Source organism: Vicia villosa, linkage group LG3 (genome assembly GCF_029867415.1).
Source record: "Vicia villosa cultivar HV-30 ecotype Madison, WI linkage group LG3, Vvil1.0, whole genome shotgun sequence".
NCBI classification, from domain to species: Eukaryota; Viridiplantae; Streptophyta; class Magnoliopsida; order Fabales; family Fabaceae; genus Vicia; species Vicia villosa.
Window position 1 is genome coordinate 148270027 of NC_081182.1, and position 21763 is coordinate 148291789.

Here is a 21763-nt window from a genome sequence, read left to right on the forward strand (position 1 = left end):
AATCAATGTAAAATAAATGTTTACAAGAGTATTCAAATGCTTCTTAAAAAGCTATAATCACAACTATGATATTTCTCTTAAGTTCTAAGCTTAAAACTCACTAAGATATTACAAGTGAAGTGAGGTTGAAGATGAAGTTTGAGAGCTTTTGAATTTGACAGCGTTTCTGTATTTTGCGCAAGAGTTGTGTGTACAGCTTCTCATCATAACTTCTATTTATAGGCATTTGGGAAGATGACCGTTGGGAGCATTTAATGCGTTGCGTGTTCCGTACAGCTTTGCATTTAATGTTTCACTCTTTTGTCAACTACCTCGAGCTTTGCTTTTACTGCTTCTACTGACTTTGCCTTTTGTAGCTTCTAACGTTCCTTTTGTCAGTCAGAGTAGCCTGTCATCTTGTACTTGCTTCTGATCTGATCTTTGTAGATACAACGTTTGAATAATCAGAGTAAACAGCTTGGTGCAGAGCATCTTCTTGTCTTCTGACTTTGAAGAGCTTTAGCGTGATACCATAAGAACTTCAGTGCTTCTGCTTCTGATCTCATGTTCTTCTAATGCTTCATAGACCATGTTCTGATTCTGCTTGACCATCTTCTGATGTCTTGCGAGAGCATGTTCTAATGTTGCATACTTGAACCTTCTGAGTCATTGCTTCTAGCGCTGATTTGTGCGTACTCCTTATATAATTCCTGAAATGGAAAATGTAAAGGATTAGAGTACCACATTGTCTTATACAAAATTCATATACATTGTTATCATCAAAACTAAGAATATTGATCAGAACAAATCTTGTTCTAACAGCTTGTTCCTTGGAATCTTCTTTCTAGGTGGAGAAATGTTTTAGTGAAGGTTAATCAGATTGATTTTCGCATCACTCATACTTTTTAGGGAAGATAATCATTGTGCGAATATCCTTACTTAGTTCTAATGCTTCCACTTTTTGTCCTAGCCTTGTTTTGAGCTCATCTCCTAATTTTTTTATCCTTGTTAAATAACGATAAGTCGGATTTATTTAAATTTCACTTAATTGTTGTTTAATATCTATTTAACTTTATTTAGTTGGATACATTTATACAAATATTTTACGTCACATTTTAATTTTTAAACCATAATCATTTTATTAATAAGAAATTTAAAATTTATATCTATTTTAAAATGTTATTTATTCTTTATTTAATAAAAAAAATCATAGTGAAATACTTAAAAATTTTAAATATCTTATAATAAATAATTTTAAAAGAAAATAAAAAAATAGTTATAAACTATTATTTTTAAAAAATTAAAATAAAAAAAGAGTTATAAACTATTATTTTTAAAAAATTAAAATAAAAAAATCAGTATATTGATACCATTTTAATAAAGAACAAATTTTAGGAAAATAACTTTTTAAAATTTGAATTTCTGTCAAAAAAAACATTTAAACGGGTTCAAATAACTCAATTTTTTTATTATAAAAATAACTCAATTATTTATTCACAATTTATAAAAAGATAAAATAATAGTCAATTATATTTTGACCATAAAACCAGTGTTTTAAAAACCGGAGCGGACCGGTCGGTCGGACCGGTCGAACCGGGAACCGATCAGGTAATCGGTCTGGTTCAATAGCTGAATCGGGAATGTCATTGAACCGGTGTGAACCGGTCAAAACCGGTGTAAACCGCTAAAACCGGAAAAACCGGCGGTTTAAATGCATTTCTTAAGTTTTTTTAATATATTTTTTAATTTTAAAAAATTAAAACAACGTCGTTTTGACTATTTTAATAAAAAATTAAGATAAAAAATAAAAAAATTAAATAAAAAATAAAAGTTCCAATTGTGGTTGATTTTGTTACCGATAATTTTGATATTGAAGAAGATCCCAACATTGAAACAATTTTTTTATTGAAATTTAATTTAGTAGACAATGAAATTATTTTGTTATAAATTATTCAATTAGATTATATTGCCATTAAACTTTTGTTTGCAATTATATTTTATAATTATGTACTATTTTATTGTGTGTGATACCTATGTGTAAAATTTGAATTTAAATTATAAACTTGTGAATTCATTTTTAGTATGATATTTTCAAAAAATTTAAGTGCTAGTTATATTTTGTAGAGACTGAATCATCCAGTTTGACAGATTTTATACCTATATAATTTTGTTATAACGACCGGTCTATTCAACCGAGTTATCCGGTTTAACCCGGTTTAGTCGCGCTGTTCGACCAGTGACTCGGTGGTTCGACCAATAAACCAGTGACCCAGTACCCTCACCGATTTGATGTCCGGTCCGGTTTTTAAAACACTGCATAAAACATCAATGACCTATAAAAAAACTAAATAAATATATGTTTTCGGCTTAAAAGACTAACAGACATAAAAAAAAATTTAATTTGACTGTTTATTTAAATTGGGCTTAAATTTAAAATTGGACTTAAATTTAAAATTGGGCATAAATATTGACAATTTCTATGGGGTGATGACCACTGCTGAAAACTCCAAAATACTCTTTTATTTCGAAGATACAGCTCCGAAATCATCCATTTTCACATTTTTAATTATTTCGGAGATGCATATCCGAAAATATTTTTTTTGTAATATTTTCAGGCATCTTTAAAATAAAAACCTCCCATGCTCTCCCCCTATCTCTTGTTTGTTTAACTCGGTCTCACTGTCTTGTTCATCCTTTGTTTCAATTTCTCAACTCAACCGTTCCTCTCCTTCCAGAAAACAACAACAACAAAACCTCATTCTCAACCTCTCTTCAACTCTCAACAAACAATTCCTTCCCCACCTCAACTTTCTCTGTTTCAATTTCTCAATTATATGCGCTTAATACAGACAAACAGTAACAAAATATTCATGAGCTTAACAAATATCAATGGATGAACAATAAATTTGAGCAAGACAACTACAACAATCAAAGCAAAAGCGTGAGGAATAACTGACGGAGGCGTTGCGTACGTTCTATAGATTTGCAACGATGATGATGGTATTGTTCGCAACTTTGTTGCAGTTTTGTTGAAGCTTGTTGCGTTGATGTGTTTCGATGGCGTTGCAACAACGCGGAATCATATTGTGGAGCTGTTGTTGTGTTAAATCGGCCTGCTGAAATTGTTGATGATGATGTATGGTTGTGAGGCGGTGTTGATCGGACGCGTGAAGACTCGAAGTTGATGCGTTTCCAAGTGCAGATCAGTGTGTTTTTGGAAATCTACTGGTGATGTAGGTGTAGATGGAAGTTGTGATGATGTTGAATTGAAAATCAGCGATGCTGTGCGGTGAGTTGTTTGGTTCGGTTCAATAATATTTTGGAAGTGCATTTCCTAAATATCTTTAAGGGGTGATTTCGGAAGTGCATATTCGAATGCACATTTTTTTTTTAAAAAAAATGATTTTTTCGAAAGTGCACATCCGAAATCATTTTTTTTTCTTCAAAAAAATGTGCATTCATAGATACACTTTCAAAATATAATGTTATTTTAGGATTTTCACAACGGGTCTCTAAGAATACATGAGAGTCTATGAAGAAATTGCCTAAATATTACTCACCATAATCAACATTTTTTTTCATAAGCGGTCGACATCTTTTCAAAAGATTTACATGTAATTTGTAATCCAAGTCATGTGAACTCTATCACTAAAATTATTAATTTATTATTGTATTCTAAAGAATAAACGTGAGTGATATTTATAAATTTTATCGATTCATAAAAATTTTATCACTAAAATTTTCTATTTTTACATGTCACTATGACTACAATATCTTTTTTATTTTAATCAATAAAATATTTATAAATATTAATAGTTATTAATGATATTTATAAATATTTATAATTATTAAACAAATTATATATATATATATATATATATATATATATATATATATATATATATATATATATATATATATATATATATATATATATATATATATATATATATTTAAATATTTATATTTATTAATAATTTTATAATAACAATTATAAATTTTTGTTGTGAGAGTTAGACACCAGTCTCTAGTATCAACTAGCTGAACGCCCAAGCACACACATTCATTCATTGTTTCTTCCTACGTTTCACAATTCAATTTGGTGAGTAAACGATTCATCACTCTCATTACTACACACAATGTTTCATTTTCTCATTCCTAGGTTCATTCATCATAAGACACTTTTATGTCGCAATATTTTTTCTCGTTTATTCAATTTTCGTTCTTTCTCCGTTTCCAGTAATCATCAATCTGACAACCTTACATTGTCAAACCTCGTTAACTCATGTAACTTGTCCCCCGAAACTTCCCTTAAACTCTCCGAAAGGTTGAAACTAGTAAAAAACCCTAACGGCCCAATTGCTGTCATTCAACTCTTCAGAAGCTATGGCTTCTCCGATTCCCATATATCAAAGCTTGTCAAGAAACGCCCTTTTCTGCTTTTATCACATCCTGAAAACACCCTATTGCCAAAGCTCAAATTTTTGCAATCCATTTGGGTTTCAGCCACTGATTTCCCCAAAATCCTACTTGGGAACACTTCCTTTTTGTCAGCAAACTTGGAGAAAAACCTAATACCTCGCTACGAAATTGTTCGAAGCCTAGTTCGTGACGATAAAGAGGTGGTTTCAGCTTTGAAACATGGATCATGGGTTTTTTACAATGATTCCATGGTTAATGATTCTGTTCCAAACATTGAGGTTTTGAGGAAACTCGGTGTGCCGCAACGTTTCATATCCCTTTTGGTTTGTTATTTTCCTAGTGTTGCATTCCACAAGCATTCTGTATTTGTTGAGGCGGTTAATTCAGTCGTCGAAATGGAGTTCAATCCTTTGCAGCTTAATTTTGTTTTGGCTCTTCGAGTTATTGTAAGTATGGATAAAGAAAACTGGGAATCGAAGTTTAAGATTTACGCGAAGTGGGGCTGGTCGAGAGAAGTCTGTCTTTTGGCCTTCCGGAAACGGCCTCAGTGTATATTGATGTCGGAAAAAGGTATTAATAAAACAATGAACTTCTTGGTGAATGACGCGGGTCTTACACCAGAAGCCATTGCTAAATTCCCGGTGATTCTGTCCCGCAACTTGGAGAAGGTGCTTGTCCCTAGATTTGCAGTAGTTAAGATTTTGAAATCAAAGGGTTTGAAAAAGAGGGGTTTGTCCTTAGGCAGCTTTACTTTGATAAGTGAGAAAAAGTTTCTTGAGAAATATGTGACCCCGTTTCAGAAAGATTTGCCATTGTTATTGGATGCGTATAAGGATGCATATAAAGCTCATAAGACAGATTAAGATATTTATTAGTTGTACTTGATAGGAGAAGTTGATTAAGATTCACCTCATTTCGGTTTGTTCGGCAACATTCTTGAATTGTAAACTAAGTTTCACCTCTTTTGTGGGGGACTGTCTTGAATTGTTTCAGCATTCTCTAATATAATGCATACAAATTTCCATATACTAGCCCCTAAAGTGCATTTTTTCTTCCTTTTGTAAGAGCCAATGTTTGAACTTCCTATGATACTCAATTTGTATCAGTTGTTCGATTGTGTCCTGTTACCAACTGAATTTGTTGATGTGCAGCGAAGGTGAGTGTTTTCTCATCCCTTTTCATATTTATTTGATAAAAACAGGTTCATTAAGGTTTCTGTTATTTTAATATCATTAAGGTTCATTAAGGATTCTTATATATGTAAGAAAATTGGTAGAATAATTAAGTCGTAGTGTCAATTATTGGCGCATAGTTTTGAAATGATGAATACTTCATAGTGGCTCTTGACAAGGCAGCATTGTCAAAATGTTTGTATATAACTTCAAAGTGTATATAACTTCAAAGTTCAAAGCCTTCAATCAAGATGGAGTGAGAGCTTCATGTGGCTGAAGAAGAATTCTGCAGTTCTGAAGCCTATCAGCAGCATCCTTTCCTTAGTTCCATGCTCAAATTTGTTTTCTACTTTTTGAATGTGTTGTAGTCAGGGGATGTGTTGCAGATTGGGTCTTTGAGTCAGATTTACTTAGTTTTGGCCTTTGATACTATTTTCGAATGGCTATTTGAGATAGATTTATAGTTTTGGCCTTTGTTTCAGTTGTAGTAGTTGTCTGAGAAGAAGTTCTAGACTATGTTTGGCCATGTATGGCAGGTTGTGTCCTTAGCAGGCTGTGAACCAGTTCTAGCTTGGGCCTCTTTTTGTGTCCCAGTTTTAGCTTGTGCTTGGCTTCTAGTTTGAGTAACACATGCTTCTTTGCAACATGATTTTTTATGTTCAATTTTCTTGTAAATGTTACACCTATTCGTCTTCAGTTTCCTACTAGTACGAGTTCACTAAACAAGTTGAAAAAAAAACCTTTTTATAATGCACTAAAAATAAATGTTTCTTTCATTTTAATTTATGGTTTTAATTGATTGGCCCATGGATACTTATTTATCATAAAGAAAAATTAATTCAATAATAGAATGAAAAGAACTAAATTATTTGAATTTTTCTTTACCCACCTCTCTATGGGGGTCACCCCAGCGAAAAACCCAATCTACCCCTGCTTCGGAAATGAACTTCCGAAGTATTTTTTTTTTAAAAATTTTCTCAGACTTCGGAAGTTCATCTCCGAAAACACCAAATGGGGGGTGTTTTCGGAGATGAACTTCCGAAAACACCTTTTTTCAGATTTTGGGGGGTTTCGGAAATGAACTTCCGAATTATGCAGAAACTGTGTTTTTTTTTTTTTATGATTTTGGAAACAGCCTCGTATTTTTAATTAAAGAAAGACGACAAATAAAATAAGCGATATATAAACAGAAAATACTAATATACTAATATGATAAGAATAGTGATATATACAAACCGATCCAAATCCAAATAATAATAGTGTACGAAAGATACAATCCGAAAATAAAAAAAAATAAACCCGACCACTACTGGATATGCCTAACCCTCTCACCCTGGGCCCTCCTCTGCCGCCTGTATGCCGCCGCACGGCCCGCATCAGTGACGATCATCTCCATCACGGCGACTGCCTCTGGACCGCCCTGATGAACGACACCTCGATCCAACGCGTCCCGCCCAAGCATCTCTATCCGCTGGCAGATCGGCAGGAGATCAATGGCGTGGTCATCCTCTGTCTGCTGGTTCTCCAGGATCTCCTCGTGTGCTGGCCTAGGAGCGCCGGGAGCGTCGGGTGTCAGCAGAGGATGTGACACCCGATAGAACCATGTGACGTACCCCTCCACACTGTGCCAGTCCTGGGTGACCCGCATGCGACGATACTCCTCTGGTACCACATGATGCTCCCAATCCTCAAACATGGCAGTGAGCTGCACTCTGGTCACTGTGTCGGGAGCAGCCTCAAAGGGTGACCTGGGTATCATCTGCACAAATCCGAACTGCCGCATGCACCGCTCAGGGAGATACCGGACCATGATGGTAGTCCCGCATGCCAACCAGCCAGAATATAGAGATATGCCGTCAAAGGGGACAATCTGAGTGTAGTCGCTGAACGGCCTCCAGGTGACGTCATCGTGCATCGTGCGGTCCAAGTACCCACGGTATGGTCCCACCGCATTGTCCCCCCTCTGGAGAACGTATCTGGCGGCCCTGGGCATGGCGTCAACGTACGCAGGATCGATGTGGAAGCCGTGGATGCGGGAGAAGTAGGAGATGATCCAGCTCTGAAACATAAATAAATACGAAACATAAGTAAATACGAAACACAAATACGAAACATAAATAAATACGGAACAATTAAAATGAAACGTACCGTGAGTAGTGTGCAGGATCCGGTCAACTGCCTCGTCCTCCAGTTGGAGGCCTCATTCAGCTTCTGGTATAGGTATGCCAGAGTAGCTGCCCCCCAGTTCCACTGGTGAACGGTGGTCAGGTCCATGAAGTAGCGGAGGTAGGTCACGTCGACGTACCTTGCACTCTTGTCCACAAAGACTGCAGCGCCTACCACATGCATGTACCAGCACCGGAGAGCGCAGCCACGGTGATACTGTGTAAATAGCTCGTCACCCGCCTCCTCAGCCTCGGCCGCCGCGTCCAGGTGGTGCTCGAAATAGCAGCTCAGTGTGGTGAACCGGATATGACGCCCAGATGTCGTGATGCACTCGTAGTCAGCAGCTTCGGGCTCCATGCCCAAATAGAGCGCCATCCACTAACTGGCTTCGACTCTCTGGATCCGGGAGTGGGCCAACAGCGGACCCCTGATCGGCAAGTAGGGATGGCAACGGGTGCCCGCGGGTGCTGTAACACCCCATAATTTCAGTTTATTAATTTATTTGGATTTAAATTAAATAATTGGAATTTTAGTATTTTATTTGAATTTAATTGGAGAATGATGGAATAAGAGCTATTGGGCTTGTGGTGTGATGTTAGTAAAAGAGGGGTGCTAATTGGTTAGGCCTTTTACTAAGTTATATTCATTTTTATTTTATTTTCATAAAATAAGAAAAGAACCAATTGGGGAGAAAAAGGAAGAACACGTGAAAGAGCAAGAGAAGAGAAGAGGAGCAAGGAGGAGGAAAACCCCAAAGCTCAAGGAGAATCAAGAACCTAATTCTAGGTAAGGGGTGATTACTCTAATTATGTAGTATTATGATTTTGATGAAGATATGATTGAATTAAGGGATTAGAATCTCTATTTGGGATGTTAGGTTTTGTGAAATACCAACACTGACATGTATGATTTGATGAATTGACTGCAATTAATGATGTAGTATTATTACATGGTGTTGTAGTATGTTGTTTGTGCATTAGAAACATGTATTTGGAGTATTTTGATGTTATCGATGATCAATTTCGTAATGGTATGAGTTGGTATGTGTTTGGGATGCATAAAAGTCTTAAAAATCATGTTTTTCAGCTACTGGGTTCGTGGGAACCGGTTCCCATGTGGGAGGAACCGGGTTCCACTGTGTTAGAACGTTAAAAATGGCATTTTTGGGTCCAGGAACCGGTTCCCATGTGGGACGAACCGGGTTCCAGTACAAATTCCAGCAGCACGTTTTGAAAACTGTTCTAACTTTAAAAGCTTCTAATTTTTAAACCGTAAGTCCGTTTTATACGCCGTTTTGGACGTTGTTCCTTAAATTGAATACTCTACCATATGAAATAAAGAAAACAATAATAACTTGATTTTATTTTGACAAATATCATTTTCTTCAAATGTGGTTTATTCTTGTTTTGCATAGTTGATGAGGTGCAATGAATTGTTGATTGTATAATTGAATATGTGCAATGATGTGTGTTGCTATAATGTGATTGCTTCTGCTTGTTATGCAATGGACGTTGTTTGTGGTAAATATGGTTATCATGTGTTTTGATGAATGATGATGCAGATGGATGTTATTCATGGTAAATGTTGTATCATGTGTTTTGATGAATGATGATGCAGATGGATGTTATTCATGGTAAATGTTGTATCATGCGTTTTGATGGATGATGATGATTGATTTGTTTTGAATGATGCTTGTACATGTACATACTTGTTCTGACGTTATTGGTAAGATGTGATAAAGCGATGTTAAGCATCGGATTGATGATGATATAAGTATGTGACATGTGTGCATTCATTCATAAATCATTTGCATTGGAAGGATGATTCCCATTGTGCGGAGATTGGCAGGCAGTCATCGTGTGCCCATGTGGGGTGTGAGCGATGAGGCAGTAGTCGTGTGCCCATGTGGGGTGTGAGCGACTAAAGGGCAGTATCAAAGAGAGAAGTCCTGTGAATGTGATTCACGAATTTTGGTACCACATGCATAAGAGTCTGCATGGTCTTTGTATAAATTGTGACATGTCAGGATGAAATCCGGTGTTATGATTGTGTTGGGTTATTGGTACATACTATTGATTTGTGCTTGTGATTGGTATGAATCGATTAATCTGAATATGCTAAGTAGGGTGGATAATTGCTTATGAAATTCTATATCTGATGATTTATAATGCTATTTAATTATGATGTAGTCTCACCCTTACTTTGATGATTTCAGATTGAATTAGCGGCCTAAGCGATCGGTGAGGATGACTCGTAGAGTTTATCCGGTTATGTGGAATCGTGTCGGTCATGCTCTGATCTTGTAACACTGGGGGTCGACAGTCTTAGAGTTAATCGATATACGTTGTTGCCATTCTTGGTTATGGAATTATGTATTGTTGATTTGTTTGGATATGTTTCTTAACGTTGTTAAAATGAGTTTCCGCTGTGCAAGACACATGTTTGATATTTGGTTTAATTCTAATAAAGCATGACACCCGACGTGGAGTTCTATTTATTTTATTAATTGTAACATCCTTGTTGTATAATTACTCTGATCTTTATTATAATTTCCGCGGGGGTTTTTAGAAGGGTGTTACAATAGTGGTATCAGAGCAGGTCGGTCCGTCCGGCCAATTGTAGAGTCAGTTGAGTTGCACGACAGTTGAATACTGTCGGCATATTATCCCTTGGTATGCGACATGTGAGTGAATCACTGTCGGTACTTGGTTGTTTGTTCCGGAAGTTGGTTTGAAACAAGTGGGGGAGAAGCTTGGATTCTCGGTTATGTTTCAGTTGTAAGACGATTGATTCAGTAGGCTGTTGTTGGCAACCGTGCAAGCATTGTTGGAGTTGTTATTTTCCGAATCGAAGGTGACTTGAAATTAGGACTTGACTGGTAGTGAAGTTGGAACGTCTTGAAGGAAGATGATTAGAGGTAATTGATGAATATTTGTAGGAGAGGAAATTAGGAAGTTGCAATGTATCAGCTCTGCTGAGGGGCTGCATAGTTGTCAGTTGAGTAGTCTTGCGTTTCGGAAGAGGTTCAGTTGCAAGTTGCAAAGAGGATTGTTGTCGTAATGTTTCAGAAATCGCACTTCGGCAATGGGATGTGTTGCTCAAGTTATAATAATGTTTGGAAGTGAAGAGATATGATAAGGGGCTGTTTGGAATATGATCGAGTTGAAGAGAATGAGTTTTGGAGTGAAATTTTCGTAAGCAAAACGCCGGAAAATTGTTGAATAGCTGCAGAACTTCGAAAATTCATAACTAGAGTTCTGGACATCCGATTTGAGTTCCGTTTGAAGCGTCGAAAAGCTAAAGAGATGAAATTTATTATAAAAATGGTTGCAGCAGCTTTAAATATTTAATTGTGACAGGATGATGTTGGAAAGAGGTGAAGTTGCGGTTACGCGTGCTCTTAGAACTAGACTTGTTTGTTGGTACGGCACGGGATGTCAGTGTCAGAGTTGAACGGATTGAAGGAATAATTAAAAGGTTTGTTGAGAAGCAATTTTAGGAATTAAATGTACCATTTGAGGAGTTTTAGAAATATCATTTAAAGTGTCGCTGCATGGCGTCAGTGTTGCAATTTCGGACAACGATTGGAAAATTCATATCTTGAGATCCGAGTGTCTGATTTAAGTGCCATTTGGGGCATTGCGAAGCTGACTTAATAAACATGATATATGTTGTTATTTGATGTTTTAAACTTGTTTGAAATGTGTTCCCATTATAAAAACAGAGGCGTGAAAATTCTGGGTTGCTGGGAACCGGTTCCCAGATAGAGACAACCCGGTTCCCCATAGTAAAAATCAGAGATGAGTTGCGGGGAGCAGCCAGGAACCGGTTCCTGTGTGGGAGGAACCAGGTTCTACTGTGTGTTTTTGTAAAAATTATTTCTACTTTAAAAACCCATAACTTTTGATCCTATGAGGAGATATTCTGAATTCGGTTAAGGAAGCGTGAAACTTATTGAATAGGAATGCCTACTACCACGATTGTTTGAAACAAAATTGAGTAGAATATGTTGTTAAGGAATAAGTGAATGAGATGTTCGGTGATAAAGATGATTTGAGTGCCAATGGATTTTAGTGAGGAGTGAATCAATAGGAGAGGTGGAACAAACTTTGGGAACAGTTGAAGTCGTAATTGTGATGTCAAAGTAACGACAAGTATAAAAGAAGAATTGTAGAGAATTTCTAACACATATTGATGTGAGGAAGACTTTGTGGAAATTCCGAGTGGAATGACATTTGGACGCAAAAGATGTCATGGGATTTAGAGTGAAACCACGAGTTATGAATGTTATCGCGATCTTTTGCTAGATGAGGATTTTGATTCAGAACGAGATAAATAGAAAGGTACGAGTATATTAGTGATTATGAAGTTGGAAGTACTTAACAGGTGTGTGATGTTAAGTGACTATGAAGCGTTGTGTAAAATGTTTGGATGTTGGTATCTCACTGACAAGATCCAATGAGAGGGAAGTGTGCAAGTTGTAAAGACTTAGAGTGAACTATTGGACTATGACGATGTTAATGAGTTTGAGTGCAAACTCGGAAAAAGACACTATTATGTAGTAACGACGGTTTATGCTTAAATGTGGTTATCGGCTACCTATTGACAAATTGAGGACTTGATCACCCTTAATCTCTTGTTGATAGTAGACGGGATCATATAGATAGGATGAGCTTGTTTGTTACCTTAATGGTTTAGGATATGATGGATACCAAGCCGTGAGAATAATCACTCACCATGTTGTGTGAACTTATGAAGAAATGAATACGAAAGAGTGCAAAATATTGGACGGTGATTTAAGGCGGGTAATCAGAGTCGCGCAGCGAAAGTGTGATGTGGAGTAGTGTTATGAGTATTACTCGTGGGCAGTGAGGAATTAATATGTCAGGAGCGTACATAGAGGATGTGTATTGATCTATATGTTGGATTTATAATCTAGTGGATGAAAGGATGTCATTTCGGAGAATTAGTACTCTTTTGAATAATTGCCGAGATGATGAGTATGTTATTGTGGATGTAGTTAGTTAACGAGTATGTATTCAACGAAGTTAAGGCGATGAGTTGATACTATATAATGCTATAATAATTTTGTATTGTTGTAAGGTGTTATTGTAGATTTCCAGATATAATGGGAATTATACTCTAGGAAGGACGAAGTTGATTTAATTCTTAGAGAAGAGAGGGACTCAGTTTGAGCTATTTTGTAAGCAATGGTATATTAAGGATGATGAGTGTGATTATAATTACTTTTGTGTACTCGTTCTGATGGTTAGAATGTTTAAATAGAGGGAGTAAATCAGTACTTTGTTTTTGAGTGCGAGTAAGTGTTGCTAAATGGTAGATTAGTACCATGTATGATAAAGAAGGATTCTGGAACGAATGAGTAAAGAGAGTCGGGATTGGGTAAAACTGAGAAATCTAATTGGTAATGACGATTGTAATGGGAAATCAAAATAGTGCAGCAAAAGCGGAATATAACGTGTTGGATAATTGCCGGTATGACTTGAGAGGAGTCAGATAGTTGAAATTCAATGGTATAGGAATGTTATTATCGAGCCCTTGAAGGAAGCAGTTGGTGAAAAGTGTAAGTGTTATTTCATCGCTCAGATAGAAAAGTGTGTCTAAGGTTGGTACGTTCGGTAAATGGAATGCTTTACTGCAGTGCCGATCGGGTGTGGTCATACCATGGTTGTGTAATTATATTACTCAGTTATTGGGCGTATTGTATGAGTCGCACCTTGACGCCCCATTGTCGTTAACCTTGGGAGATATGGCGAGTGGTACACCTTGGGATGGTCAAATGCGACGTAAGAGCTGAGATTGAATGCATGAGGCATGCTTATGTTGGTTATGTCAGATGAATTTTGAGGTTCGACTAAGGAAGTGTTAACTGAGAACGGGAGAGTCAGATGAAGGACTCTTATCCGGAACTTTTCACTTGGGGTATGTTTTCGAGGACGAAAACTCTTTTAGTGGGGGAGAGTTGTAACACCCCATAATTTCAGTTTATTAATTTATTTGGATTTAAATTAAATAATTGGAATTTTAGTATTTTATTTGAATTTAATTGGAGAATGATGGAATAAGAGCTATTGGGCTTGTGGTGTGATGTTAGTAAAAGAGGGATGCTAATTGGTTAGGCCTTTTACTAATTTATATTCATTTTAATTTTATTTTCATAAAATAAGAAAAGAACCAATTGGGGAGAAAAAGGAAGAACACGTGAAAGAGCAAGAGAAGAGAAGAGGAGCAAGGAGGAGGAAAACCCCAAAGCTCAAGGAGAATCAAGAACCTAATTCTAGGTAAGGGGTGATTACTCTAATTATGTAGTATTATGATTTTGATGAAGATAGGATTGAATTAAGGGATTAGAATCTCTATTTGGGATGTTAGGTTTTGTGAAATACCAACACTGACATGTATGATTTGATGAATTGACTGCAATTAATGATGTAGTATTATTACATGGTGTTGTAGTATGTTGTTTGTGCATTAGAAACATGTATTTGGAGTATTTTGATGTTATCGATGATCAATTTCGTAATGGTATGAGTTGGTATGTGTTTGGGATGCATAAAAGTCTTAAAAATCATGTTTTTCAGCTACTGGGTTCGTGGGAACCGGTTCCCATGTGGGAGGAACCGGGTTCCACTGTGTTAGAACGTTAAAAATGGCATTTTTGGGTCCAGGAACCGGTTCCCATGTGGGACGAACCGGGTTCCAGTACAAATTCCAGCAGCACGTTTTGAAAACTGTTCTAACTTTAAAAGCTTCTAATTTTTAAACCGTAAGTCCGTTTTATACGCCGTTTTGGACGTTGTTCCTTAAATTGAATGCTCTACCATATGAAATAAAGAAAACAATAATAACTTGATTTTATTTTGACAAATATCATTTTCTTCAAATGTGGTTTATTCTTGTTTTGCATAGTTGATGAGGTGCAATGAATTGTTGATTGTATAATTGAATATGTGCAATGATGTGTGTATTGCTATAATGTGATTGCTTCTGCTTGTTATGCAATGGACGTTGTTTGTGGTAAATATGGTTATCATGTGTTTTGATGAATGATGATGCAGATGGATGTTATTCATGGTAAATGTTGTATCATGTGTTTTGATGAATGATGATGCAGATGGATGTTATTCATGGTAAATGTTGTATCATGCGTTTTGATGGATGATGATGATTGATTTGTTTTGAATGATGCTTGTACATGTACATACTTGTTCTGACGTTATTGGTAAGATGTGATAAAGTGATGTTAAGCATCGGATTGATGATGATATAAGTATGTGACATGTGTGCATTCATTCATAAATCATTTGCATTGGAAGGATGATTCCCATTGTGCAGAGATTGGCAGGCAGTCATCGTGTGCCCATGTGGGGTGTGAGCGATGAGGCAGTAGTCGTGTGCCCATGTGGGGTGTGAGCGACTAAAAGGCAGTATCAAAGAGAGAAGTCCTGTGAATGTGATTCACGAATTGTGGTACCACATGCATAAGAGTCTGCATGGTCTTTGTATAAATTGTGACATGTCAGGATGAAATCCGGTGTTATGATTGTGTTGGGTTATTGGTGCATACTATTGATTTGTGCTTGTGATTGGTATGAATCGATTAATCTGAAAGTAGGGTGGATAATTGCTTATGAAATTCTATATCTGATGATTTATAATGCTATTTAATTATGATGTAGTCTCACCCTTACTTTGATGATTTCAGATTGAATTAGCGGCCTAAGCGATCGGTGAGGATGACTCGTAGAGTTTATCCGATTATGTGGAGTCGTGTCGGTCATGCTCTGATCTTGTAACACTGGGGGTCGATAGTCTTAGAGTTAATCGATATACGTTGTTGCCATTCTTGGTTATGGAATTATGTATTGTTGATTTGTTTGGATATGTTTCTTAACGTTGTTAAAATGAGTTTCCGCTGTGCAAGACACATGTTTGATATTTGGTTTAATTCTAATAAAGCATGACACCCGGCGTGGAGTTCTATTTATTTTATTAATTGTAACATCCTTGTTGTATAATTACTCTGATCTTTATTATAATTTCCGCGGGGGTTTTTAGAAGGGTGTTACAGGTGCGGGTTTCATACTACCCAAACCCGCACCCGAAATTACCACCCGAACCCGAACCCAAACCCAAAAGCTATTCGGGTGGCAAAATAACACCCACGCCCACACCCGTTGGGTTCGGGTTTTTTCACCCAAACCTGAACCCGCAACAAAATACATAAAATATATTTTTCCTACAATTTTCTTACAACTTTCCTATATATATATATATATATATATATATATATATATATATATATATATTCGGGTGTGATTTCGGGTTTCGGACGCGGGTTTCACACTACCCAAACCCGCACCCGAAATATCGGGTGACACCCGAACCCGAACCCAAACCCAGTCAACTCGGGTTTTCACCCGTTGACTCGGGTTCGAGTGCGGGCGGACCCTGCGGGTTTGGGTCTATTTGCCATCCCTATTGGCAGGTGGAGAAGACACTGCACGTCATGCAAGGTGATCGTCATCTCCCCAACCGGCAAGTGGAAAGAAGACGTCTCCTTGTGCCAGCGCTCCACAGAAGCCCCCTGCATGCTGTGGCTGATGGTGGTGTACCCCGTCATGCAGAGCCCACTGAGCCCTGAACCTCTCACAGCGTCGTTAAACCACTCGACAGTCGGTTTAAACAGACTGAAAATCTTTCGGGCATGGTTCACCATTTTCAACGGCTCTCTCTCCTGTTACAAAAAAACAAATAAAAAAGTATGTTACAAGTTAAATACACGGTTAAATAGACGGTTAATAAAATATTGAATAAACGTCTAAGTTATAAACAGTTAAATAATGTAGTCGGACAAATTATAAAAAATACCTCTCCCTCCCAGATCCGCCGAGCGACGTGGTCGCGGTAGGATATCAGCAGGGAAGTGTCAATGGGCCCTCCCGGGTAGCTGTCCTCCTGCTCATCCTCCTCCTCCCCGGGTGGAGGGTCAACATCCGGTACCCCCTCCGCTTCGTGGTATGGCACTGCCACCTCCTCCTCCTCTCGCTGGCGGGAAGAAGATACCCGAGCCAGCCTACTCCTAGATCCAGATGAGGAGGTACCCTCGCCCATCTCCACGGGAACTCTCACACGTCGTCCCCGGCCCTGCCCCCGTCCCTGTGTCGACGCCAGCTGCGCCGCCGCCCGCTCGCCTCTAGCCGACGCAGTCTGGGTCTCTCTACCCTGTCTGATGCGTGCTGGTTGATTGCCTGACATGTTCCTGTAAACAGTTGAAATCGATTAATATGCGAGACAATAGAAAAAACTAAAAAAAATTGCACTTCTGATACAGTTCGGAAGTTCATTTCTGAAATTGGGAATGGAGGTATTATCGGAAATGAACTTCCGAAACACCCCTGCGCAGAAGTTCTCTGCAACCTCCAATGGCAAACCCCAAAATCCTAAATCAAACCTATGTCTACACATTCTAAACATCCTAAATATCAGTACAAACCTAACCTAATACATTTTTTGCTATTTGTAAACACGCTAATATAAATTTTTATCATAGATCTTAAAATCAAAATGCTTACCGATTGAATAGATTGGAGGACTTTTGAATGTAGTAGAGCAAGTAGATGGAGCCTTTGATGTAGCTTGGAAGTGGTTTGCAGAAAAATCTCTTTGGGGTTGAGTTTGCAGAAGATTAGGGTAAATGAATTGGGGGAGGGGGGCTGTTTTGCTTAATCTGCAAAATGCGCAGTATTTCGGAAATGAACTTCCGAAATGCTGTTTTCGAAAATGAACTTCCGAAATAAGACAATTTTTTCAGAAAAAAAATGCGCTTTCGAAGATGCATCTCCGAAAACACATTTTTCTTGTATTTCGGAAATGCATTTTCGAAGTCAGGGATAGTTTAGATTTTTCACCAGAGGTGGACTAGAAGGTTGGGAGGTAGCCAAAATTTTTTTTAATTATTTTGGTTTAAAATATTATTTTCGTAGATCTGTGTATCATGTTATGGCCATATTTAGATCTTTAAGATGTATGATTTATATGCTCTTTGATTTGTTGAAAATCTTGAGAATTATCTACAATTATTTTTCAAGACTCAATATCATAATATTTTTTTTCCATGTGGGAAAATGAGTTGAATGTGGGAGACATGATTAACATGAGAGAGCTAGATTTTTTATTAGTCTTATTCAACAGTCAACATCCATTGGTAATTGTTGCATCATAAAGAGAAGGAAATTAATATAATAGTAAAAAGAAGAGTTACTGACTCTATGTGTTTAATATGTGTTGTAGGTTTTTGACGATAAAAAAGGATTAAATACGTTTTTAGACTCTATAAATATGCGACTCCGTATTTTTAGTCCTTATAAATTTTTTCTTCGATGAATAGTCTTTCTAAAATTGTTATGCATGTAATTTCAGTCTCTGATGTCAAACCAATGTGTATTTTAGAATGATTATTTTGCAAACATGTTCATAATATTTTAAAAAGTTCCTGGAAAAAAAAGAACTCAAAATTTAATTTCTAAGTTGAGATTTTCATTACTTTTATCATTATTTTTTGAAATTTGAAAAATTCATATTTAATTTTTTTCATTTTAAAAAATTCTAAAACTTGATAAATAAATGTTTTACAGTATTCTAAACATATATAAAAAAAAATTATTCAAAAATTTAAAAATTAAAGGGTAATTAATCAGTCTTTAAAATTTTAAAATATAGCAGGGATTGAAATTTTATGCATAAAAATTTTAGAAGGACCAGTCATTAAAAAAAATTTATAGAGACTAAAAATGCAGAGTCGCATATTTAAAGAACTAAAAATGTATTTAACCCAAAAAACAATCAAAACTATCATAAACATTATCAAGTGATAAAAAGGATTGAAGTAAATAAAAAAACTAGAAGGTTTCACTGTTTGGCGTAAGAGAATTAAAGGCTAAAAACAACATAAAAGAACTAAAATTTATGCTAAAAACAACATAAAAGAACTAAAATTTATGCAAGCTCGCATGTTATCTTATGTTTTCACTGCTTTTATCTATTTAGGAAATTAGGATCTTATGTAATATTAAGTCGGAGTAGTTATCAAAATATTAAGATAATCCACTTTAATTAGAAAGCAAGAATTCACTTTGTAATCAATTAGGACATTTTGTCTAGTCGATTATGAAAAGATCTCCTCTAATAACCAATTAAAAAGTTTTCTAATGGATTAAGCTTCCTATATGGATAAAAGATGTTAGTTGTAACTTATAATTTATTGAAACTTGTAAGATATTGAAACAAATGTTGGATTAAGGGTGTGGATCTAATCGTTTGCATATATAATTATCTGTTGATTTTGATGATGAAAACTGTAACACCCCTCTAATAACCCGCGGCAGTTAAATAATTATTAATCAGAGTAAACATGCAAGAGGTGTCACAATTCATAAAATGAAGAAAACACACGTCGGTACATATCATGCATCCACTGAAAACATCTGTAATTATAACTCATTAAGCAAAACATGTTTACACAGCGGAATTAATTCATCAAGTCAACATTCATCAATAATGTATCAGACTTCACACATCATAAACAAATACAAATAGAGTTATAATCAGAACTCTAAAAACAAAGCGTTCCCAGTGTTACATCTATCAGAGCATGACACCGACACAATACTAAAAATCGACTTATGAGCTAATCCTCACCAAGTCACGCCGCTATCCTCAATCTGAAAAATGACAACAAGTAAGGGTGAGTCTCATCACAGTTAACCAATGTTATTGCATCATAAATAATAACATTTCATAGTTATATCATTCACCCAATTGTTTCATATCCAGACAAAACGTCATTCACACATCCACAGATAAACAGACAAGTCATCATATAACATATATCATCATGCTATAAACAAATCATGCACATGTATGAAACTGACACTATGCATGTGGTACCAAATCATCACCAGTGGAAATCATCCACCGACCGATCTATCATCATCCAGATACGGCCCTGCCAGCACAAATTCCACACAATGGGAATTCTGCCATTCACTGAAATCCTCTCATCATCTAGGATTCAGTCCTCATCAATGTTTATGAATGCATGTAACATATATATAACATACTTTCATCATCATACTATGAGTAGCATCATCTATACTCATTTCATCATCATCATCATCATTGTTAAGCATGTTCATATATACATTCACATCATTCAAATACAATCAACATATCAGTAAACCACAGATTGCATCACAAGGTTTACCTATTCTCAAACAGCACACAAAACAGGCCTACAGATCGAAAGTTACACATCATTGGACTTTCCAGAAAAATCACAAAACAGAAATTTGCACACACATCGTCCATACGTGTATCTTCAAGCCCATACGCATCCATATGCGTACCACTATGTCCCATACGCGTATCATACGCATTTCAACAGGATCAGATTTTGCCTAAAAGCAATCTCATACGCGTACCAGTCCTGCCATACGCGTATCACCAGAATAATTTTCCTCTTTCAAAACTTCCATACGCGTATGAGCATCCTCATACGCTCCTCATACGCAAAACACCAGTACTAGGTATCTGGGACAGGGCACCTGCGTATCATACGCGTATAGCCCGTTGGGAGTGTCCCTCATACGCGTATGACCTCATCCCATACGCGTATGGCACCGTTTCATACGCGAAACACCAGAAAAATTGCCCAGAACCTGCAACTTCGTAACAGTCCAAAACCCACTCGTTTCTACTCATACCAATCCACGATTTTGAGTCTAAAACCAGAAAAATTCACATCTAAACAGCATACGAATTCATCCACAACCACAGTATATGATTCTATAATCAATTTCATTCATCATTCCCTAAATCTATCAGTTATTAAGGATTAACAGTCCAAAATTCAACGATGAACACAGATGAAAATTCAGAATATAGAATCAATGGATCCAATCATACTCCTAATCCATACTATCACCTATAATACGATAAAAGAGATTAAACGGAGAGTCTCCCCTTACCTCAGATAAAATCTTGGTTCTTGGTCTCTCCCTCTACAGTTCTCCTTCACGTTCCTTGTTCCCACTTCTGTTCTTTCACGTTCTTTCTTTTCTTTGTTTCCCAATTCCCAATTATTTTATGAAAAATAATAATATTGAGATTAGTGAAAGCTTTACTAAATTACACCCCCATCTTTACTATTTCCTCATATGGCCCAAATGCCTTAAACCATTATTTATTCATTATTTCCTCAAAATCCCTAATAATTCTAATTATTAATTAAATATTCCAATTTAAATTAATAATAAAATTATACGGGTGTTACAACTCTCCCCCACTAAAAGAGTTTTCGTCCTCGAAAACATACCTCAGGTAAAAAGTTCTGGATAAGAGTCTTTCATCTGACTCTCTAGCTCCCAAGTAACATTTCCCTCAGCAGGTCCTCCCCAAGCTACTCTGACCAAAGCTATTTCCTTGCCCCGCAATTGTTTCAGCCTTCAGTCCTCTATCCTCACAGGTAAAGTCTCAACCGTCAAGTTATCTTTCACCTGTACATCATCTACTTGGATCACATGGGACGGATCTAAAATGTATTTCCTCAACTGGGACACATGAAATACATCATGCAAATTTGCAAGCATCGGCGGTAAAGCGATACGATACGCCACTTCTCCCACTTTTTCAGAAATTTGGAATGGTCCAATAAAACGCGGAGTCAACTTCTTCGACTTCAATGCTCGACCAATTCCTGTCATAGGAGTAACTCTCATAAACACATGATCTCCCTCTTGAAACTCAAGTGCTTTCCTCCTCTTGTCGTGATAGCTCTTCTGACGACTCTGAGAAGCCTTCATCTTCTCCTGAATCATTTTAATCTTCTCTGTAGTCTGTTGTACAATTTCTGGACCAATTACAGCACCCTCACCAGATTCGTACCAACACAACGGTGTCCTACACCTCCTACCATACAAAGCCTCAAACGGAGCCATATCGAT

At 36.7% G+C, this 21763-nt stretch overlaps 1 protein-coding gene across 1 annotated transcript; it reads left to right on the forward strand.

The window, feature by feature from the left end:
* The first annotated feature begins 4118 nt into the window (after positions 1–4118).
* LOC131659142 (uncharacterized) lies at positions 4119–5264 on the forward strand. Its single transcript, XM_058928375.1, has one exon. It carries the CDS (start codon positions 4119–4121, stop codon positions 5262–5264), a length of 1146 nt encoding a protein of 381 aa, XP_058784358.1.
* Positions 5265–21763: the final 16499 nt, after the last annotated feature.

What these genes read in the sequence shown, in the direction of transcription:
- LOC131659142 (XM_058928375.1), top strand. Translation starts at nt 4,119, where the DNA reads ATGTTTCATTTTCTCATTCCTAGGTTCATTCATCATAAGACACTTTTA.